Raw genomic sequence first — 23,103 nt, 5'->3', positions numbered from 1 at the left:
AGGACAAGTACCCCCCCCCCGCCCCCCAGCGCCGAGGGCCTCAGAGATCCCCCCTCTCCCTCCAGGACGTGCCCTGTCAGCCCAGACCCTTGCCTCGCTGAATAATAATTGCATGAATTCATAGCCTCATAGATTAGGGTTCATAGAAGATCAGGGTTGGAAGGGACCCCAGGAGGTATCTAGTCCAACCCCCTGCTCGAAGCAGGACCGATCCCCAATTAAATCATCCCAGCCAGGACTTTGTCAAGCCAGGTCTTAAAAACCTCTAAGGAAGGAGATTCCACCACCTCCCTAGGGAACCCATCCCAGTGTTTCACCCCCCTCCTTGTGAGATAAACGCTCTTGCAAGCTGTTAAATAATAACCTCTGCTGCCACTCTAGTTATTATATTACCCTACTGAGGCCAGTGTGGCCCCACGGCTGAGCGAGAGATGTCCTGGGCCTTGCACCTTGGGAGGAGAAAGAGCAAGCCGACTCTAGGCTAATTCTAAGTATGATTTATTGTTGTTCAAATACACCTGCCTTGGAGCGGAGAAACAGCCCAGGGGAAGCCTGCTCCTCCAGAAATCTCAGCCCATCCCGACGCCTGGTTCCCAGGTTGTTGCTTTGGGTGACAAATTGCCTCTGAATTCAGAGAACAAAGCCGGAGCCAACTCAGCTGTCTGCCACAACTTCTCTCCAAGGACAACTGATGCCCTAAATACACCGGGACACATTGTCTCCCAAAGGCTAAACATTTGCTCGCGTGCTCAGGAAAAGAACCTGGGGTCAGCCTGGATAGCAAGCAGAGCCACCTGTTACCTCCCACCATAACAGTTCCTGGTGGAAAGGAGCCACAAGGTCTATCCAATTCATAGAATATCAGGGTTGGAAGGTGAGGCGATCACCTAGTCCAACCCCCTTGCTCAAAGCAGGACCAATCCCCAGTTTTTGACCCAGAGCCCTAAATGGCCCCCTTGAGGATTGAACTCACAACCCTGGGTTTAGCAGGCCAATGCTCAAACCAGTCTAGTCGGGTAGGAGGGGAATTCAGCTTTGTGATGTCTCAGAGCTCTGAGACCAGATGGGGTGGGGCCTTCCTCAGTGTTGTCAACTCTCATGACGATTATTGTTTTCCGTAAAGCCCCAGCTCCTGGAGTCAAGTGGACATTTTTTCGCTCTTAAAGAAAAAAGTAAGTTTCTAGCCCTCGTGGCTACGGAGAAAGCTTCAAAATGTGACCCCCGTGCGCCCTGAAGACTCAGAAAGCAGAAGGCAAATAAAAAGAAGCCCAAATGTCTTTTGACACAGTCACATGATTGTAAAGACATGTTCATGATTTTGGGTGAGCCTGCCTCAGGGTTTCTGAGCCTTTGGGGTTGGCAATTCAGCAGAACACCGGAGTGACGAACACGCTGGGAACGGAGGACGTTCGTACCTCTGAACGAAACGTTCTGGTTGTTCTTTCCAAAGTTTACACCTGAACATGGCTGGGGGGCTCTGAAACTTTACTATGCAGAAGAAAATGGCTGCTATCCCTTTATTTTCTGTCAAATACATTTCACGCAATACTGTACTGTGTCTGAATTTGGATTTTTTGGTCTTTGCGGCTGCTGGATCACGTATGTCCGGTTCCAGAGGAGGTGTGTGGTTGACTGGTCAGTTTGTAACTCTGGTGTTTGGATCTCTGAGGTTCTCCAAAGCCTCTCAATACTTGAGGATTTAGATGTGGCATCTGTAAGCGTCCTGCCCCTTCCCACCACTCCCCGGCAGGGAAGCATGACAGGGTTTCTGAAGTCAAGTGACTTAGGGAGAAGGTTTTTCCTTCTATTGAGGCCCTGAGTTGACGTGAAACCACTCAGTGAGAACGGGGGATGGAGAAGCTAACACCCTTGCTGTCTAGGGTGACCGTATTTCCCAAAGGCTGGGGCTTGCATCTCTGCTCGCCCATGCCCTGCCTCCCCCCTGCTTTGGACTGGCATCACCACTCAGCGACAAATGCCCACTTTGGCCAAAAAAGTCGGGATGGCCGGGACAGGGCTGAAGAAAGGGATTGCCCTGCTGTCTCTCTGATGCCTGGCCAGGGATCCTGGCGTTGCCACAGTGGTCCGTATACAGAACTTTTCCCCCAGTGGCATGCACCAGGTTGAGTGGGGCTGGGACTGGGGGAGGGAGAGGGAAGATCCCACAAATCCGCCAGAATCCAGACGTCACGTTCAATGCTAGGCGTGTCTGGAGAACGTCCTGGAGTTTGCACCCTGCGGAGCTCAGAGACCAAGCCTCTGTTCCTCAGCATCCCTGCCCGCAACCCTCCCACCCAGAGAGACCACGGCTGGTGACACTGGCATGAGCAGGAACGGCTGGGCCCATCGCAGGGTCACTGAGGCACGAATGAGCTTTGGTAGAGCTAACATTCCTCATCCCGCTCTCTGGGTGCAGATGCTGATCCGCTGGGCTTAAACCATGTCACGCCTAGGGTGATGGTCGGGTAACGGCCCCACTCAGATCGCGCTCTGCTGTCTGAAGTGAGGGACCCATCTCCCCTTTCCTGAGCCAGTAACTGTCTCTGGATATTTCTTTCCCCAGCTCTCTGGCCGTGCCCAGATTTGTCAGAAATCTCCCAACCCGGGTCAGTGAGAGAGGAGAAGGGGGTCACCCTGAACGGCAGGGGGGGTTTACCCTGAAGAGCTGAGTGTGGCCTGGCTCCGGAGGGACTGGGAGCTGGGGTAGCTGTCACCCTACAGCACTCTCCGGAGTATACGAATCCTGTTCTGTTTCAGGGTGGGTGTGTTTGGCATGGAAGCGCCTCGGGGCAGGGTCCCCTTTTGCTGCACCTGCCGAGCAGTCAGAGGTGTGAAGTTCTGGCATGGCCTTCCAAGGGGAGCAGTGGGGGGCAAAAAAACGAACTGGCTTCAAGACTGAGCTGGATACATTTACGGAGGGGATGGGATGAGGAGACTGCCTACAATGGCCTGTGGCCCATCGGCGACTGCCCATAGCAAAACTCCGCAACGGCCGGAGACGGGGCATTAGATGGGGAGGGCTCTGAGTTACTACAGAGATTTCTTTCCCCGGTATCTGCCTGGCAGGTCTTGCCCACATGCTCAGAGTCTACTTGATCGCCTTATTTGGGGTTGGAAAGGAATTTTCCACCAGGACAGATTGGCAGAGACCCCGGGGTTTTTTCCACCTACCTCTGCAGTGTGGGGCATAGGTCACTTGCGGGTTTAAACTAGCATAAACGGTGGGTTCTCTGTAACTCGGAAGTCTTTAAACCAGTGGTTCTGAGCCTTTCCAGACTATTGTACCCCTTCCAGGAGTCTGATCTGTCTTGTGTATCCCCCGCAAGCTTCACCTCACTTAAAAACGACTTGCTTACAAAATTAGACAGCAACGTACAGAAGTGTCACGGTGCGCACTTACTGAAAAATTGCTTCCTTTCCATTTTTACCAGCTCATTATAAATCAATTGGAATATCAATATTGCACTTACATTTCAGTGTGTCATCTATCGAGAGGCATAAACAAGTCATTGTCTGTATGAAATTGTCGTTTTGTCCTGACTTTGGCAGTGCTTTTTGTGTTACCCGTAATAAAACTAGACAAATATCGAGATGAGTTGATGGACCCCTCGTGGAAGACCTCTGTGTACCCCAGGGGTACGTGTACCCTTGGTCGAGAACCACTGCTTTAAACCTTGATTTGAGGACTTCCCTAACTCAGCCAGTGGTTAGGGGGTCTATTACAGGAGTGGGTGAGTGAGGTTCTGTGGCCTGTGACGTGCAGGAAATCGGACTAGATGGTCATGATGGTCTTTTCTGACTTTAAGGCCTAGGAGTAGTCAAGTTGAAGGAATAGGAAGGGGACGCTTTCTTGAACCCCCCCCCCCCGCACACACACACACGCTGGGACAAAACCACACATCCTTTCTGCAGACACTTGCCCAGGCCATGCTTGGCTGTGACCCTGAGACTATTATTGTCCTGGAAGGGGGTTTCAACGGCAATGTAGATTAGGTTTTGGACAGGAACCATGAGGAGCCACACGCTCCATCAGCCGGGGGACTGTATTGTCTCCTGCAGACCTTTGGATTAGTAGCTGTCTGGCAGTTCTCCCATCCCACTGCTAGGCAGTACCCTTGCCTGAAGGCTACTCCCAACCAGGTCTTAGGGGCTATCATTTTTATACCACGAAGGCAAGTGTGAATATATTTGTTCAGTCTTCTAGGTCTCCCAGAAACAACGAGGAGTCTGGTGGCACCTTAAAGACTAACAGATTTATTTGGGCATAAGCTTTTGTGGGTAAAAAACCCCACTTCTTCAGATGTATGAAGTGAAAATTACAGATACATGGCTGGGATGATTTAGATGGGGTTGGTCCTGCTTTGAGCAGGGGATTGGACTGGATGACCTCCTGAGGTCTCTTCTAACCCTGATAGTCTATGATTCTATGAAATATACTGGCATATGAAGAGAGGGAAGTCACCTTACCAGTGGAGAACCAGTGATGTCCAGGCCAATTCAGTCAGGGTGGATGTGGTCCACTCCCAATAATTGTTTAGGAGGTGTCAATACCAAGAGAGGAAAAATTGCTTTTTTAGTGAGCCAGCCACTCCCAGTCCCTACTCAAGCCCAAATTAACAAACCCCGTTGCCTACTCTGTCCCATATCTACTCTAGTGACACCATCAGAGGACCCAACCACATCAGCCACACCATCAGAGGCTCGTTCACCTGCACGTCTACCAATGTGATATATGCCATCATGTGCCAACAATGCCCCGCTGCCATGTACATTCGCCAAACCGGACAGTCTCTATGCAAAAGGTGAAATGGACACAAATCGGACATCGGGAATGGTAAGATACAAAAGCCAGTCGGAGAACACTTCAATCGCCCTGGACACTCAATTACAGATTGAAAAGTAGCTATCCTTCAACAAAAAACTTCAAAAACAGACTTCAAAGAGAAACTGCAGAGCTCCAATTCATTTGCAAATTTAACACCCTCAATTTGGGCTTGAACAGGGACTGGGCGTGGCTGGCTCACTACAAAAGAAAAGACGACTGAAGTGATCCTGATAACAGTCTTCAAATATGTTACGGTCTGTTATCAAGAGGACAGTGATCAATTGTTCGCCACGGAGCAGCAGGATAGTACAAGCAATAATAGGCTGGATCAGCAGCCAGGGAGGTTTAGGATGGATATTAGGAAAACCTTTCCAACTATAGGGATAGATAATTACTGGACTAGGTTACCAAGGCCTTGTCTACATGGGAAAGTCGATCTAAGCTAGGCAATTTGAGTTACATGAATAGCATAACTCAAGTCAACGTAGCTTAGATCAACTTACCGCGGGGTCCACGCTACGCTGGGTCATTGGGAGACGCTCTCCCGTGGACTCCCCTTACTCTTCTCATTCTGGTGGAGTACAGAAGTTGACGGGAAAGTGATCTGTGGTTGATTTAGTGGGACTTCACTAGATCCGCTAAATCCACCACCACTGCATCGATCCCCCGGTAAGTGTAGACAAGCCCCAAGAGAGGTTGTGGAATAGCAATCCCTGGAGGTGTTTAAATAAATACCCGTGAGGGATGTTATATTCGATTCTGCCTCAGGATGGACCAGCTGACTTTGTGAGGTTTATTTTAGTCCTATTTTTGTATGATTTTAGGGTTCATTGTCCTAGTCCTTCACTTTGACCATGTCTCCCTGTGGAGAATGTGGGAATTTTTGTAATCTCATAACACAAGAACAAGGGGTCACCCAATGAAATTAATAGGCAGCAGGTTTAAAACAAATGAAAGGAAGTATTTCTTCACACAACACACAGTCAACCTGTGGAACTCATTGCCAGAGAATGGTGTGAAGTCCAAGACTATAACAGGGTTCAAAAAAGAACTAGATAAGTTCATGGAGGATCGGTCCATCAATGGCTATTAGCCAGGATGGGCAGGGAGGGTGTCCCTAGCCTCTGTTTTCCCGAAGCTGGGAATAGGTGACAGGGGATAGATCATCTGATGATGACCTGTTCTGTTCATTCCTGCTGAAGCACCTGGCATTGGTCACTGTCGGAAGACAGGACACTGGGCTAGATGGACCTTTGGTCTGACCCAGTATGGCCGTTGTTTTAATTTTTTTAAAGAAACATGCATCACTCCATTTCCCCTCTCACTTTGCATTGGGAACTACTGGGTGTGAGGAAGTTAATTCCTTCTCTGGAACAGGGGAAGTCATGGTTCTTGGTGTACCATTGTCCCATCCAGGCTGGCATGGATACACCGTCAAGAACGGTCCACATACAAATGGAGCCCCCTGGTCAGGCAATGGAAGATCCATCTGTCACAGTTCAGGGCAACTGGACCTGCGTTTCCTTCAGTGGCCCAGCAAAGGCTTTGGGGGAGACATGCCTCTGTCTACCTTCTGATGGGGGTATTTTCAGAATGGATAGTGACTTCCCTTTGTAATTCCCAGCACAGACAGGTTGCTATGGATAGACGTTACCACAGAGTTCCTTCTAAGCAAACCGACTTTATTCTTAAGGTAAAAACCATGGGAGAAAAAACATATCACAAACAATAGAAGCTACACACATGCTAAGACGCTTACCAGGGTTCATCCCAGCTCTCACACGGGCTCTGAGAAGTGCAGTCTTTTATGACCCATCTGTAGGAGCACCCTCGTCATAATAAGTTCATTAGCACTTCTGCTCAGAACAAACACAGTCTTACGAAGCCCCCATGGGCCAATCCACCCCTAAGGACAGGGGCCCTCTGTAGACCAGGGAATCCACCACAATGCTTGGTGAATTGTTCCCGTGGTGAATTACCCTCACTATTTAAAAACATACACCCGATTAACACTCTTCATTTTTTAGCTTTAACCCTCAGTCCCTGGATCCAGTTAGACCTTCCTCGGCTGGATTCAAGAGACCTTTAAGATTTGTTCCCCATGAGATACTTATGGACTGTAATCAAGGCACCCCTTAACTGTCTCTTTGTTCACCTAAATAGATTGAACTCCTTGACTCTACCACTGCAAGACAAGTTTTCTAATCCTTTAATCATTCTTGTGGCTCTTCTCCGACTCCTCTCCAATTTATCAACATCCTTCTTGAATGGTGGGCATCAGAATTGGACACGGTATTCCAGTAGTGGTTTCACGAGAAGTAAAATAATCACCCTATTACTACTCAAGAGTCCCCTATTTATGCAATGCACATTCACATTATAAAGTTTGCGGACGATACCTCGCCGGGAGGGGTTGCAAGTGCTTTGGAGGACCGGATTAAAATTCAAAATGATCTGGACAAACTGGAGAAATGGTCTGAAGCCAATAGGATGAAATTCAATAAGGACAAATGCACAGTACTCCACTTAGGAAGGAACAACCAATTGCACACATACAAAATGGGAAATGACAGCCTAGGAAGGAGCACTGCAGAAAGGGATCTGGGGGTCATAGTGGATCACAAGCTAAATATGAGTCAACGGTGTAATGCTGTTGCAAAAAAAAAGCGAACCTCATTCTGGGATGTATTAGCAGGAGTGTTGTAAGCAAGACACGAGAAGTAATTCTTCCGCTCCACTCCACGCTGATTAGGCCTCAACTGGAGGATTGTGTCCAGTTCTGGGCGTCACATTTCAGGAAACATGTGGACAAACTGGAGAGAGTCCAGAGAAGAGCAACAAAAACGATTGAAGGTCTAGAAACCATGACCTAGGAGGGAAGATTGAAAAAACTGAGTTTGTTTAGTCTGGAAAAGAAAAGATTGAGAGGGGCCAGGATAACAGTTTTCAAGTACATAAAAGGTTGTTACAAGGAGGAAGGAGAAAAATTGTTCTTCTTAACCTCTGTGGATAGGACAAGACGCAATGGACTTAAATTGCAGGAAAGGCGGTTTAGGTTGGACATTAGGAAAAACTTCCTAACTGTCAGGGTAGTTAAGCACCGAAATAAATTGCCTAGTGAGGTTGTGGAATCTCCGTCATTTTGAGATTTTTAAGAGCAGGTTGGACAAACACCTGTCAGGGATGGTCTAGATAATACTTCGTCCTGTCTTGTGTGCAGGGGACTGGACTAGATGTCCTCTCGAGGTCCCTTCCAGTTCTATAATACTATCATTAGCTCTTTTGGCCACAGCATCACACCACGACCCCCAAATCTCTTCCAGAATCACTGCTTCCCAGGATAGAGTCCCTCATTCTGTATGTATGGCCTACATTCACATGTAGCTGTATTAAAACACACATTGTTTGCTTGGGCCCTGTTTACTCAGTAATCCAGATCGCTCTGAATCAGGGACCTGTCCTTTTCAGTATTTACCACTCCCCCCTATTCTTTGTCATTGGCAAACTTCATCGTGATGATTCTCTGTTTTCTTCCAGCTCACTGATAAAAATGTTAATCAGTATTCAGCCGACAAGACATCCATGTTGGGCCCCTTTGGAAACAGACCCAATTGATGGCGATTCCCCTTTTACAATGACATGTTGGGACCTATCTGTTAGCTTGTTTTTAATCCATGTAATACGTGCCTGTGACATTATTGACATAATCTCTACCTGTATAGATCACTGTTGCAACCACTGTTATATATTTGCAGCAAATACAGTACACAGGTTGTCGTTTAAAGTGTCTATGGAAAGGTGATGGTTTGCTGGTTATGATTCTGCTATCTGGATGCATGTATCATTTTTGTAGTTGAAGTTAGGAATATTGGCTCTGTACTGTCTGTAATTCAAACTTGTGCTGTGCTTCTGGGGGACACCCCAGACAAGTTGGTGTCATCTCTGCCTAGCCTGCTGGATGGCCCATTAAGGACCATCAGCAATACAATTGAGAGAAGGCAAGGGATACACCTTGTGACTCAGCAAAGTGTGCAGGGACTTGCCCATGTGGCTCCAAACTCCATTTTGCTGGAATTTTCCACAGTAAGAACAAAGAGGGGTTCTTACACCTGGAAAAGACTATAAAAGGCTGATGCCTCATCTCCACCTTGTCTTCAGTCCTGCTTCTTGCTTCTGGAGGGACTTTACTATAAACTGAAGTTCTGAACAAAGGACTGAAAGACCCATCCCAGCTGGGGATGTTCTCCAGAGACTGGATTTGAACCTGCAGTTTATTCCACCACTGCTACAAGAACTTGGCCATGACTGGATGGAATTGAGTCCATGTAACCAATTCTGGCTCTCATCTCTATCTTTTTCCTTTTATGAATGAACCTTTAGATTTTAGATTCTAAAGGATTGGCCACAGCGTGATTTGTGGGTAAGATCTGATTTGTATATTGACCTGGGTCTGGGGCTTGGTCCTTTGGGATCGAGGGAACCTTTTTTCTTTTACTGGGATATTGGTTTTCATAACCATTTGTCCCCATGACGAGTGGCCCTGGTGGAGATACGGGGAAACTGGAGTGTCTAAGGGAATTGCTAGTGTGACTTGTGGTTAGCCAGTGGGGTAAAATCAAAGTCTTCTCTGTCTGGCTGGTTGGGTTTGCCTTGGTGTGCACAGAAACCCCAGCCTTGGGCTGTGACTGCCCTGCTTGAAGCAATGTGTCTTGAACTGTCACTCTCAGTGGGGTCCCACCAGAACCAGTCTCATTACAATGCCATGTTCATTTTATAGCATTCTAGTTTTTTAATCAAAATACCTTGTGGTATCAAGTCAAATGCCCTATAGAAGTTAAGTAGTTTATATTAATACTATTATCTTCATCAATCAAACTTGTAACCTCAACAAAAAAGATACCAAGTTTCATAGAATCATAGAAGATCAGGGTTGGAAGGGCCCTCAGGAGGTCATCTAGTCCAACCCCCTGCTCAAAGCAGGACAAGTTTGTTTGACAGGATCTATTTTCCATAAACTCACGCTGATTGGCATTAATGACAACCATGTTACTCAATTATCTTGAACTGTGGACTGAATTGCACTTGAGCTTCTTCCATATCATCATGAAGGAGCAGGGGAAAAGCAAAAATAAAGTAAGAAACGACAATTTTAGTACATGGTTCTTTGTCTCAAGGTCCCCAAATCTGAGCTACATCCTGGCAACCAAAACTAACATACAGTTACGTGACTGAATGGGCTTCAGGCAGGAGAGAAAAATCCACATCACAGACAAATGTGCTGGAGTTCACATAAAATGAAATTCCAAAGCAGGTTACCTATGTGAACTCCAGAATCAGGAGAACAGATTCCTGCACTGCATTCTCCTCTCACCCATTCAAACCTGCTTCAGTCCGCCCCACTTCATTATTATTGAGTCAAGTTATTTACAAAAGGTTTTCCCCGTTTCGATGATGCTAGAACATCCAGTCTTCTCATCTGGAAACAATCCCAGCTCAGCAGCAAAAAGCCCAGGAAAAGCTTTGCCAATAGATGGAGAAAGGGATGAAAACACTGAACCATCACGGAGTGGTTTTGTGATCCTCTCAACTCCCCCTCCAGGCCTCTGACACGTTCATCTCCAGCCCTAGTGAGTCTGATTTAAGATCCAGTTGTGATTCCTAAGCACGGAGAGCTGAGAAGACTGGATCATGTCGCACTTTGGGAGGCGGAAGGATAAAATGGGGAGAGGGTAAGCTCCATTGCGGCTCCCACAGACGCTAACTCTGCTGGGTTGAGGGGGGGTTGAACGGTGATGGAAAAGGAGGGAATCCATCAAGCTCACCCTATTGCCTTCCGGTGTCAATGGTGGCTGAAAGGACACTTTAATCCCATCCCTGCTCCAGATGTTCGTTATATTTAAGTATATTTTTAAATGAGAAAAATGGTAGGAACTATAGCTTCTGTTTAATACAACCCAGAACAGCCGGGAGCGAGACAATCTCTCACCAAAGGGGGAACTCAGTGACTCCGCCAATCACCCGGCTAATGGGAGTAAAAAGTAGAAATGTGGTGCTCAGAGTTTTGTCTAGACTAGAAAAGGCGTGTAGATTAGGACAGGTCAAGGGGCAATGTGTTCGTTAACCCTGACCATTATACCTGTGAGAGGGCAGTACTGCAAATATACTTGTCTTTTTACATGAGGATCGCTACCTCAAGCTAGCTAACCCCTGGGAAAATCCCAGGGGAGACGAGGTAGATTTTACCTCAGTGTAGCAAGGTGATGGCATCCCATCTCCCCTACCTGGGGCTGATGGACATTCCCGGTAGGAGGGACCTACATTCTCATGACTCAGGACAAAGGAGCGGATAGACAGGACCAAAGAAGAGCAAGCTGCAAAAATCAACAGTGTGCTACTCATCTGGGGTGGGGGGAGTTGCGGGACCCACAGTGAGGCAAACACCGCAAAGAGCCTTAAAGGTCACGATGTGGGAATTAGAAAAGCATCCAAAAACTTTTTTTTTTTTTGACAGCCTTAGACAAGCTTTTTGTGGTGTTGCTCTCCCTTGTGGAGACTCTGATGTCTAACCAGGTGTGAGCTCTGATTAAAGCTTCTCCCACACTCCGAGCATCGATAGGGTCTTTCCCCCGTGTGGATTCGCTGATGTATGATAAGGGTTGAGCTCACACTGAAGCTTTTCCCGCACTCGGAGCATTCATAGGGTCTCTCCCCCGTGTGGAGTCTCTGATGCGCAACAAGGGCAGAGCTCACGCTGAAGTGTTTCCCGCACTCACAGCATTCATAGGGTCGCTCTCCTGTGTGGATCCTCTGATGTGCAATAAGAGCCGAGCTCTGAGGGAAGCTTTTCCCACACTCAGAGCATCTATAGGGGGTCTCTCCCATGTGTATTCTCTGATGCTGAGTAAGGTTGGAACGGTCAGTGAAACTTTTCCCGCAGTCGGAACACGTAAAGGGTCTATGTCCCGTGTGAATTCTCCAGTGTGTGATAAGGTTTGAGCTCACGCTGAAGTTTTTCCCGCATTCGCAGCACTTATAGGGCGCCTCTCCCGTGTGGATCCTCTGATGTCGAATAAGGGTTGAGCTCCGACTAAAGCTTTTCCCGCACTCGCGGCATTCATAGGGTCTCTCTCCCGTGTGGGTTCGCTGATGCCGGATAAGATCGGAGCTGTCCGTGAAGCTTTTCCCGCACTCACAGCACTCATAGGGTCTCTCCCCCGTGTGGGTTCGCTGATGCCTGGTAAGGTTTGAGCTGTCCGTGAAGCTTTTCCCGCATTCTGAGCACGTAAAGGGCTTATTTCCCATGTGAATTCTCCAGTGCGTAATAAGGTTTGAGTGTCGATTGAAGCTCTTCCCACACTCAGAGCACGAAAAGGGTCGATTTCCTGTGTGGATGGTCTGATGTGCGATCAGGTTGGAGCTCACGCTGAAGCTTTTCCCACATTCCAAGCACTTAAACGGTCGGTTTCCTGTGTGGATTCTCTGATGCCGAATAAGGTGCGAGTTCCGATGGAAGGTTTTCCCACATTCACCGCATTCATAGGGTGGCTCTCCAGCGCGGATTCTCTCCGGCTGAAGAAGAGCCGAATGGCTACTGATGTTTTCTCCCCACTCAGGGCACGTGGGCTCTCTCTCACTTGTGGGGATGCTCTGCTGGGCTGTGGTTTCCTTGAGGTCCTCGTGACAATGACCCACTTTCTCCCTTGGCTCATTTCCCCGCTCCCGCTCTGGCCTGTGCTGACTCTCACAACCTTTTCCCTGCTTCCAGCTCCTGGACACATCCCCTTTAGATCTTTGTGATAACGCCACATGTGATTCCCCGTGCTCAGCATCTTCCTGCTCCTCATTCTCACTCACCGTCCCATCACCTGCTGGGACAGAGAGAGAAACCTCAGAAACAGGAGTGGAAAAAGGGGAGAGGGTGACGCTAAGCACCCGTGTCTTTTAATGCAATGATATTAGTGCAATAATATGTGTTGTTCATTTTCAAATGATATCCCAGTATATGCCTTGTGGGGTATCATTTGAAAATGACCACCCCACGACGAACACACATTATTGCAAACTAAGCGGCAGTTCTGCAGAAAGGGGCCTGGGGGTGACAGTGGATGAGAAGCTGGATACGAGTCAGCAGTGTGCCCTTGTTGCCAAGAAGGTTGGAGGGAAAAGGGAAGAAGGAGGATCCTGGGAACTACAGGCCAGTCAGCCTCACCTCTGTCCCTGGAAAAATCATGGAGCAGGTCCTCAAAGAATCAATCCTGATGCACTTGCATGAGAGGAAAGTGATCAGGAACAGCCAGCATGGATTCACCAAGGGAAGGTCGTGCCTGACTAATCTAATCGCCTTTTATGATGAGATTACTGGTTCTGTGGATGAAGGGAAAGCAGTGGATGTATTGTTTCTTGACTTTAGCAAAGCTTTTGACGCGGTCTCCCACAGTATTCTTGTCAGCAAGTTAAGGAAGTATGGGCTGGATGAATGCACTACAAGGTGGGTAGAAAGCTGGCTAGATTGTCGGGCTCAACGGGTAGTGATCAATGGCTCCATGTCTAGTTGGCAGCCGGTATCAAGTGGAGTGCCCCAGGGGTCAGTCCTGGGGCCAGTTTTGTTCAATATCTTCATAAATGATCTGGAGGATGGTGTGGATTGCACTCTCAGCAAATTTGCGGATGATGCTAAACTGGGAGGAGTGGTAGATACGCTGGAGGGGAGGGATAGGATACAGAAGGACCTAGACAAATTGGAGGATTGGGCCAAGAGAAATCTGATGAGGTTCAATAAGGATAAGTGCAGGGTCCTGCACTTAGGACGGAAGAATCCCATGCATCGTTACAGACTAGGGACCGAATGGCTAGGCAGCAGTTCTGCGGAAAAGGACCTAGGGGTGACAGTGGACGAGAAGCTGGATATGAGTCAGCAGTGTGCCCTTGTTGCCAAGAAGGCCAATGGCATTTTGGGATGTATACGTAGGGGCATTACCAGCAGATCGAGGGACGTGATTGTTCCCCTCTATTCGACATTGGTGAGGCCACAACTGGAGTACTGCGTCCAGTTTTGGGCCCCACACTACAAGAAGGATGTGGATAAATTGGAGAGAGTCCAGAGAAGGGCAACAAAAATGATTAGGGGTCTGGAACACATGAGTTATGAGGAGAGGCTGAGGGAGCTGGGATTGTTTAGCCTGCAGAAGAGAAGAATGAGGGGGGATTTGATAGCTGCTTTCAACTACCTGAAAGGGGGTTCCAAAGAGGATGGATCTAGACTGTTCTCAGTGACAGCAGATGACAGGACAAGGAGTAATGGTCTCAAGTTGCAGTGGGAGAGGTTTAGGTTGGATATTAGGAAAAACTTTTTCACTATGAGGGTGGTGAAACACTGGAATGCGTTCCCTAGGGAGGTGGTGGAATCTCCTTCCCTAGAAGTTTTTAAGGTCAGGCTTGACAAAGCCCTGGCTGGGATGATTTGGTCGGGGATCGGTCCTGCTTGGAGCAGGGGGTTGGACTAGATACCTCCCGAGGTCCCTTCCAACCCTGATCTTCTATGATTCTAAGAAGAAAATTTAAGAGGGGGGTATCAGTTCTCAGGAAGGGGGAATTTGGCAGTGGGGAGACACCCAGCCCAATTACAGCGGGGGGGGGAGGGCAGGTGTCAGTTCTCAGGGGGGAATTTGGGGGTGCACCCCTGGGGGTGGGGTGTCAGTTCTTGGGGGGTAATTTGGGGGTGCATGCGTGCGGGCGGGGAGACACACAGTGCAGCTATGGTGGGCGAGCGGGGCCAGTTCTCGGGAGGCGGGAATTTGAGGGTGGGGAGACACCCAGCCCAATTATAGCAGGGGTGTCAGTTTTTGGGGGGGAATTTGGGGGTGCACCCGTGGGGGTGTCAGTTTTTGGGGAGAATTTGGGGTGCACCCGTGGGGGCGTCAGTTCTCGGGGAGGGGGGATTTGGGGTGCAGCCGTGGGGGAGGGGGCGGCAGTTCTCGGGGAGGGGGGATTTGGGGGTGCACCCGTGGGGGAGGGGGGGTCAGTTCTCGGGGAGGGGGGATTTGGGGGTGCAGCCGTGGGGGAGGGGTCGTCAGTTCTCGGGGAGGGGGGGTTTGGGGGGCACCCGTGGGGGGGGAAGGCGCCCAGCGCAGCTACGGCGGCCGAGCGGGGTCAGTTCCCGGGGGCGAGGGCAGGGACCCCGGGCGGGGGCGGGGCCGCGCGCGCGAGGCTCGTTGCCGAGCGCGGGGAGCGGGGGCGGGGCCCTAAGGTCGCCGGGAGCAGCCCGGAAGTGACGTCGCGCGTGCCGCGCCGTGGGGCTCCCTTGGGGGGGCCCCCGGAGGGCGGTTGGCGCCGCGCCGCGAGCCGTGACCTCGTCGCAGCCCGCGCGAGGTGGCGCTGATCCGTTAGGGCGGGTGGAGCAGCGGCGCGAACGTGGCGCCGGGCGCGTCCTCAGGGGATGGGGGCGTGGCCGGGGAGTGAATGTGTGGGCAGGGGGCTATGGGGGGGCAGGCTGGCTGGGGGAGAGGCGGGGGGGCTGGGGGTGCAGGGGAAAGCGGGGGGGCTGGGGGGGCTGTGTGGGGGAGGCGGGGTGGCTGGGGGGGCGGTGTGGGGGAAGCGGGGTGGCTGGGGAAAGCGGGGGGCTGTGTGGGGGAGGCGGGGTGGCTGGGGGGGCTGTGTGGGGGAAGCGGGGTGCCTGGGGAAAGCGGGGGGGCTGTGTGGGGGAGGCGGGGTGGCTGGGGGAGGCTGTGTGGGGGAAGCGGGGTGGCTGGGGAAAGCGGGGGGCTGTGTGGGGGAGGCGGGGTGGCTGGGGGGGCTGTGTGGGGGAAGTGGGGTGGCTGGGGAAAGCGGGGGGGCTGTGTGGGGGAGGCGGGGTGGCTGGGGGGGCGGTGTGGGGGAAGCGGGGTGGCTGGGGAAAGCGGGGGGGCTGGGGGGTCTGTGTGGGGGAGGCGGGGTGGCTGGGGGGGGCTGTGTGGGGGAAGCGGGGTGGCTGGGGAAAGCGGGGGGCTGTGTGGGGGAGGCGGGGTGGCTGGGGAAAGCGGGGGGGCTGTGTGGGGGAGGCGGGATGGCTGGGGGAGGCTATGTGGGGGAGGTGGGGTGGCTGGGGAAAGCGGGGGGCTGTGTGGGGGAGGCAGGGGGGCTGGGGGGGAGGCGGGGTGGCTCGGGAAAGCGGGGGGCTGTGTGGGGGAAGCGGGGTGGCTGGGGAAAGCGGGGGGCTGCTTGGGGGAGGCGGGGGGGATGGGGGGGCTGTGTGGGGGAAGCGGGGTGGCTGGGGAAAGCGGGGGGCTGTGTGGGGGAGGCGGGGGGGCTGTGTGGGGGAGGTGGGGTGGCTGGGGGGGCTGTGTGGGGGAGGCGGGGGGTGGCTGTGGGTTGATGCCTCTGTAGTTCATCCAGGCATGAATTCCAGGCATGCCGTGGCCTGTATCCCACCGGCAGTCGGACTAGTCCAGTGGTTCCCAAAGTTTAACAACCCACAAACCCGTTTCACTAAAATGTCAAGTCTCGCGAGCCCCCTCCTAATAATGAATGTTTCCCGGGATTTTCTCCTTTACCTGAGTATAAATGCTAAAAGCCGTGATCTTGGAAATACAAACTTTGTTTTTACAACATTCTTATTACACACTATTTTATTATCATTCATCATTACAGTATTTTATTACATTCTGAAAACGGCCACACTCTTCCCAGATCTCACTGTGGCAGCTTGTATCGCTTTGAATACGCCTGTTGTAAGAGGAGGCTCCTAGGTTTCCTCCAGGAGCATCAGATGTGAAGCAGCCCGAAGGGCTTCAAGAAGCCAACGTAAAGATTTCCCCCTACACAAGCATTCAGGGCTTGAGCGGTCCAGGCAAACAATGCACCTTACAACGAAGCTTAAACTTGTTCTTTGTCATAATTTTAAAAACCATACGAGCTGCCTATTGAATTTTAAAAACAGCAAAAAAAAAAAAAAAATCCACCTCCCTTTCCATTTCTTAAAAGGTGTCTTGGAGTTTAAATGTCCTCAGTGTGATAGAGATGCTTGCTTGCTTTGAGCTGCTCAGCTCTTGGAAGTGCAGGGGCTCCGGGCTGCTGGCCCCGTGCTGCCCGGGGTCCCTCGGGACAGCTCTGTCCACCATTAGGGAATTTTTTCCCTGGAACCCCCTGTAACATTTTGCGAACCCCCAAGGGGTTCATGAACCCCAGTTTGGGAACCACTGGACTAGAGGATCACAGTCCTCCCCTCTGGCCTTAGACTGTCTGAATCTAGGACTCTAAACTCCTGCAGTTGGTTCCCTGCTGAGTCTGAGCCAAATGATACACAGCAACAGCAAGGCAAAGTATCACAGAGGTTTCCAGTGTTACCCCATAGCAGGTCCTCATTCAGACCCTTTGATAGGGATATGTGTCTGGACTGGATGGTGAAGGGGTTCTCGTGACCTGGTTGGAGGTCGGCAGGCTATGAGGTTTTAGCCCGGGCAGTACTGACTGGGCAGTAATAAAGATCATTGGGGAGCGGTTAGACGCAAACGGTGTTCTTGCTACTGGCCGAGACTGGGTAAAGGGAGTAACGAAGGTAGTGATATCGGCCTGAGAACTGGGGAAGTTGTTCCACGTAACAGAACAGGGCCCCTGTGAATCCCTGGAATTGTGTGTTGTTAAAAAGGAGGTCCTGGCCATAGCTGCTGGGATTGTACCAATGATAACTGGAACTGCCCCTGATTTCAACACATTAGCTTTTAAGACTACATTGTTAGACTGAATTCGGAAATAAAGGTGATTTTAGGATCCAGAGATCCAGGTAGGAGGCACCCTGAGTTACAATAAGATATTTTTTGAGCGGTTGTTTGTTTTTTGAGACAAGCTAGGAAAGGAAATGACAGGAGAACTGAACCTGTCCAGGCAGTAACTTTTGCCATCAGCGGGCCCCCAGCTCTACAAGAGGAGCCGGGCGGAGAAAGGGGCCCAGTGCAGTATGGCATGTTAGAGGAAGAGGACAGGGAGGTGCAATGGGCACCTGAGGAGCAAGAAAGGGAAGTGGATATGGATATCAGATGCGAAACAGAGGCTGTATGAAGGGACTGAGAGTGGAAGCATGGAGGAAGCACGTGATGGCAATTGGAAGCCCACAAGTGAGTTATTGTAGAGCGTTGTCCAGTTAGAGAGGCAAAAGGAATTGACTGACGGGTTCCTGTAACTCTCACAATGGACCCTGTATCATCAGTGCCACCCTGATAGCGGTGCCCGCCTTCCCGGACTCCTCCGAGGTAGTGGCCCACCTACAGTTTGACAAATGGGGGCATCCCATTGTAGGGGCAATAATGGGGAGATTAGGAAAAGCAACATGCCCCGCTAAGCTAATTGACGCCAGTGCATCCGTATGTGTGCTTGGCGAGCAATGGCTTCCCGGCAACAGAAAATTCGAGACAACTAGTATCGTATACAGGGGAGACCATGAAAACATTTATCGGGAGACCGATCCTGACCCACCCAGGGAATCGGGAGTCATGGGTAAAGTGATGTGTTCAGAAGCAGGATCAAATTGGGAATAGGGGTAAGGAGGATGGAATATTGGGAACGCCTTACCTTAATGAGGGGAGACTCATTGTGGATTTAGCCATTGGGTTCCTATGGGCAAATAGTGACGAGCCAGCAGAAACACTCACCCCCCCTCCAGTAATGCTGTACGTAGGTGTGTGGCGGTAAAGGCCTCAGAAGGAGGGCAAGCTGAAGAAGGGGACCCATGGGTGGACAAGTTTCCTGGGGTATGGGCTGAAAATAAATCGGAGTGTGGGAAAATGGATGCTGAGTTTTAATCCAAGGGCCTGACCCCACTCCACGGTGTCAAAACGGTATCCTCAGGAGGCAGAGGAAGGAATAAAATCTTCCATAGAACGTTTGTTAGAACAGGGTGTCGTTGTGCAAATAATGCCCTGATTTGGCTTGTGCTGAAATGGGATGGGAAGACCTGGAGAATGACAGTTGATTTTAGAGCATTAACTGCAGTAACCCCTGCCACTGCCCTGGGGGTGGCCAAGTACCAAGAAGTAGTTGATGCAGGAGCACAGTGGTTCTCAGTAGTAGACTTAGCAAGTGCTTTCTTTGCCATTCCCTAACGCCCTGAGTCTTGGCACAAATTTGGGTTCACTTACAGGGGACAACAGTTCTGTTTTACAAGGGTCCCCCAGGATTTTCATAATGCACCTGCAATTTGTCCCTCCCATGTGGTTAAGATGTGGGACAAATTGATACCTGAAGCCCAAAATAGGGTAATTTCCTATGTTGATGATATATTGGTGCATGGGGACAATAGGGAGGAGGTTGGTAGGATCACTGAGCAGGTATTACAGATCATCCAAGACACTGGATTCAAGGCTAGCAGAGCCAAGGCCCGATTGGTACAGCAAGAGGTAAAATATTTAGGGGTCATATTGGAAAAGGAAGGACAAACCCCAGCGGCACACTGGGTGGAACTGAAAACTTCCCGCCCCTACTCATGGGGCATCCTTAAGAGCCCTTTTGGGAACTGTAAACTTCTCAAGAGATTTTATTGAAATGTATGCTGATGAGAGTCATCCACTGTATTTTCTCCTAAAGAAAGGGGGGCAATTGGAGTGGGGACCTTATCAAGCAAAGGCATCGCTGACTCTGAAACAGGACTTGTCCCAGGCCCCAGCCCTCTCGGATCCAAAGGTGGGAGAACCATTTATCCCACCACTGGCTAGTATGGTTTGTAGCACTGGGAGCAGTGCTATTACAGAAGCAAAGCATGGGGCAATTACAACTCGGGGTCTGTAGAGCCAAAACACTGAATTACACTGAGCAGAATTTTACATGCTGTGTAAAAAAAGAGAGTGCGTGGCCTTGGTGTGGGCCTTGCTGCATTGGGAATATATAATTGTAGGATCCAACATCATAGTGCAGACCATACATTCCCCATTAAAATACATAGTATCGGGAAAAGTGCAGGAGGGACAGGTATCTAATCCTACGTTGGTAAAATGGACTCTGGCCCTTGTAAATCGAGGGGTAACTAGAAGAGGGAAAGGTACTATCCCCTGTACCATGTGCCCTGAAAATGCAAGGGCAGGAGCATGAGTGCCCCCTCCCAAAGTATAAAAAGGTGGAGTGGCCAGTGAAATCAGGACTCACCCTACAGAAAGCTCAAGAGAAAAATGCACAAATCTGGTTCGTGGATGGGTCTAGCTATTCTAGTGCTGGGAGAGCTAAGACAGGACTTGGAGCTGTAAAGGTAAATACCAACCAGGAACTAAAGGGACCAGTAAAGCCACACGCAGCACAAGCTGCAGAAGTGGTGGTGATATTAAGGTGTTACAGTTTGAGGATCAGGAAGCCGCCCTGGCAATTTTTACCGATTCGGACTAGGTGTGCAGAGCCGTAGTGGTGTGACTACCCATCTGGGTAGCTAGGGGTATGTGCCCAGGAGATGGAAAGCCAGTAGCTTGTGAACAGTACTGGGAGCAAGTGGTGGTGTGAAGAAAGGGAGACAGTTATGTAACACATGGAAACACATCAGAAACCAGGGAGTGAGGATGGATTTTGGAATAACAGGGCAGATGTGTTAGCCAAACAAGCGACCATGTTAACACAAGGCAAGGAAGAGAAGGTAATCAAAGCAGTAACCAGAGCACAAAAGCAGGTGACAAGCCCAGAGATGTTGGCTCTACAAGCCCTACAGGATGGGGACGATGAAATTGAATGATTACTGAAGCAAAAAATTCTCCTAGGAAAATGGCATGTACATAAAGACCCTGGAGGGGCAGTGTGGGTCACTGAGCATGACTCAGATCTTGGGGAACAGCCTAAAAGGTGGTTAGTGCCTAAGAAAGTCAGGACTGAATTGATTCAGTATGTGCATGAGCAAGGGCATTTTGAAGTGGACAAAATTCTGGATAGGATCAAAGACACAGGGTGGTGGCCCACCCTAAAGGAAGATGTAAAGCGGTGGTGTAATACTTGTTTGCAATGTGCTATGGTCAATGCAGGCCCTCAGGTACAAAAGGGTCCCATTGCTCACCAAAGGATGGAGGGTCCGTGGGCCCGGTTACAGATAGACAATATTGGACCCCTACTAGTCACCCGCGAAATAACAAGTATTGTTTGGGGATTGCAGATCCCTTTAAAAAATGGATAGAAGCCATCCCAATAAAAACCAACACAGCTTTGACTACAGCCAATCGTTTAATGTGGTGGTTAGCCCGTGGGCGCTGCCCAAAAAATCAATTTGGACCAAGGCCCACACTTCGTTGGGAAAACTCTGCAGGAACTATGTAAAATACTCGGCTTTAAGCAAAGGTTCCACATTGCAGGACACCCCCAATCCTCAGGACAAGTGGAACAAACTCACCACACTCTAAAGGATGCTTTAAGAAAAATGTTAAAAGAAAATGGAGAAGATTGGGATGAAAAACTGCCTATGATTCTAACGGCCTTAAGGTTGGTCCGAGCGAGTCATGGTTGCAGTCCCTTTGTAGCAAGGACAGGAAGGGACATGAGAACACCCCAAAAAGGGTGGCTAGATGTAGATATTCCAGATGGGTGGCAACCCAGAGTGCTAAATAACCAAAGGATCCAGTCCCTTTTGGAGGCATTAACAGAAACCCGCAAGAAAAGAGCAGAACAATTGGGCCTTAATGTAAAAAAGCTGGGTAAAAAAGCCGATTTAGTGGGAGGCTGGAAAGCAGGGGTTGGATTGAAAATGTGCAGAACGAGATCATTCCGTGGGCATGAAATGGGAAGGCCCACTGAACTCTGTGGAAAAAGCCAGCCCAACAGTATACCAGGGAGACATCTGGTCATAGAGGCTAAACAAGCCAAAGTTAAAATGGTTCCATGGAAAGGGGATTTCAAGCAGTAACCTCTAATTAGCCCCACCAAGGGGAAGGCGGGGGTGGGGGGGGGAAATGTTTTTGTCTTTCAGAGTTCCAAGGAAAGGCTGGAGCCAGTAGAAGAACACAAGTAACCCGGGCACCATAATGAAGAAGCTTCTGTCGTGTGTGTGTTTGTGTGTGTTGTGTGTTGCGTGTTGTTTGTCTGCTAGCCAACCCTATTCGCTGGCCTGTCGACATTCATGCAGTAAATGTATGGAGAAATGAATTCTGGATGATGGTACAATGTTGGTACAAATCTGAGAATCAAGGCCCAGCACACTGACTATTCCCCCAGGACAACAATTGCAAACGTCAGGAAACTGCCCCAATGCACCTTGGCAGGTGAATATCTGGGATATAGGAAAAATGGAGCCCCCTGAATGGATTAAAGAAACTCAGGGCCATGAATGTACTAAAAAACAACCTAAAGTTCCATTACAATATCCGTGTCTGACTAATTTTCATAATATCCCTCCCCAACTCGGTGAATATATATTGCAAAACATCTGGGTAAAATTACATTTTGAAATAATTGCTACTGAACCTGATATGCAAAAATCAAGGAGACACTCACTGAACAGACCACATGTGGTAAAATTGGATCATAGGGGAGAAGTTATTAAATCACCAATACGATCTCTAAAGCAAAACTGAGCTGGACCTCACCGGGTTAAATGTGTCCAAGGTTGTATCTCAATGTGCCCCATATGTACAAAGTCTCCATAAGGGGTGGGCAGCATGGCTGAAATGATGTATATTGAAAAATCCATTTGAAAAAGGACACCAAGGGGTGTATTGGAAACTACTTTGGGTGGAACTGGATTAGGAGTTGGAGTACTGGATGCTGCTAACAAAGCGGTATTGGCAAACAAACTGAGTTATGTTACAGCTGAAATAGAAGAATTGAAAAGTCCATCCTTGTCAAAATTAGGGATATATTCCCTGAACAGAAGTCAGCTGTTGTGTTGGCAGGAAGGGGATGTGTTTGTGTTCGGCCTCATTGTCCAACAGCAGTAGTAGATGATAATGCAGTGTATTTTATTAGCGCTGTCAATTCTTCACGGGTAACTCAAAAAATGAATGATTAAAAAAATGAAATGCCATTTTAATCGCACTGTTAAACAATAATAGAACACGAATTGAAATTGATTAGAAATATTTTTGGATGTTTTTCTACATTTTCAAATATATTGATTTTAATTACAGCATAGAATACAAAGTACACAGTGCTCATTTTATAGTATTTATTACAAATATTTGCACTGTAAAAAAGATAGAGGAAATTGTATTTTTCAGTTCGCCTCATACAAGTACTGTCGTGCAATCTCTTTATTGTAAAAGTGCAACTTAAGTTTTGTCTCCACTTACCGTGGCTCAGTGATGAGCAGGGGGTTGGACTAGATGACCCCCTGAGGTCCCTTCCAACCCTGA

General features: G+C 49.5%; 1 protein-coding gene across 1 annotated transcript in view; it reads right to left on the bottom strand.

The window, feature by feature from the left end:
* LOC142068386 (uncharacterized) overlaps positions 1-23,103 on the bottom strand; it is a 67,295-nt gene that overhangs the window by 20,597 nt on the left and 23,595 nt on the right. The window contains 1 exon segment of the mRNA XM_075123801.1: positions 11,342-12,688. Within this exon segment, the coding sequence (XP_074979902.1) occupies positions 11,342-12,688 (1,347 nt within the window).

The sequence above is a fragment of the Caretta caretta genome, chromosome 28 (assembly GCF_965140235.1).
Source record: "Caretta caretta isolate rCarCar2 chromosome 28, rCarCar1.hap1, whole genome shotgun sequence".
Taxonomy (NCBI): Eukaryota; Metazoa; Chordata; order Testudines; family Cheloniidae; genus Caretta; species Caretta caretta.
The sequence above is the reverse complement of the archived record's forward strand: the minus strand, read 5'-3'. Positions and strand labels throughout refer to the sequence as shown.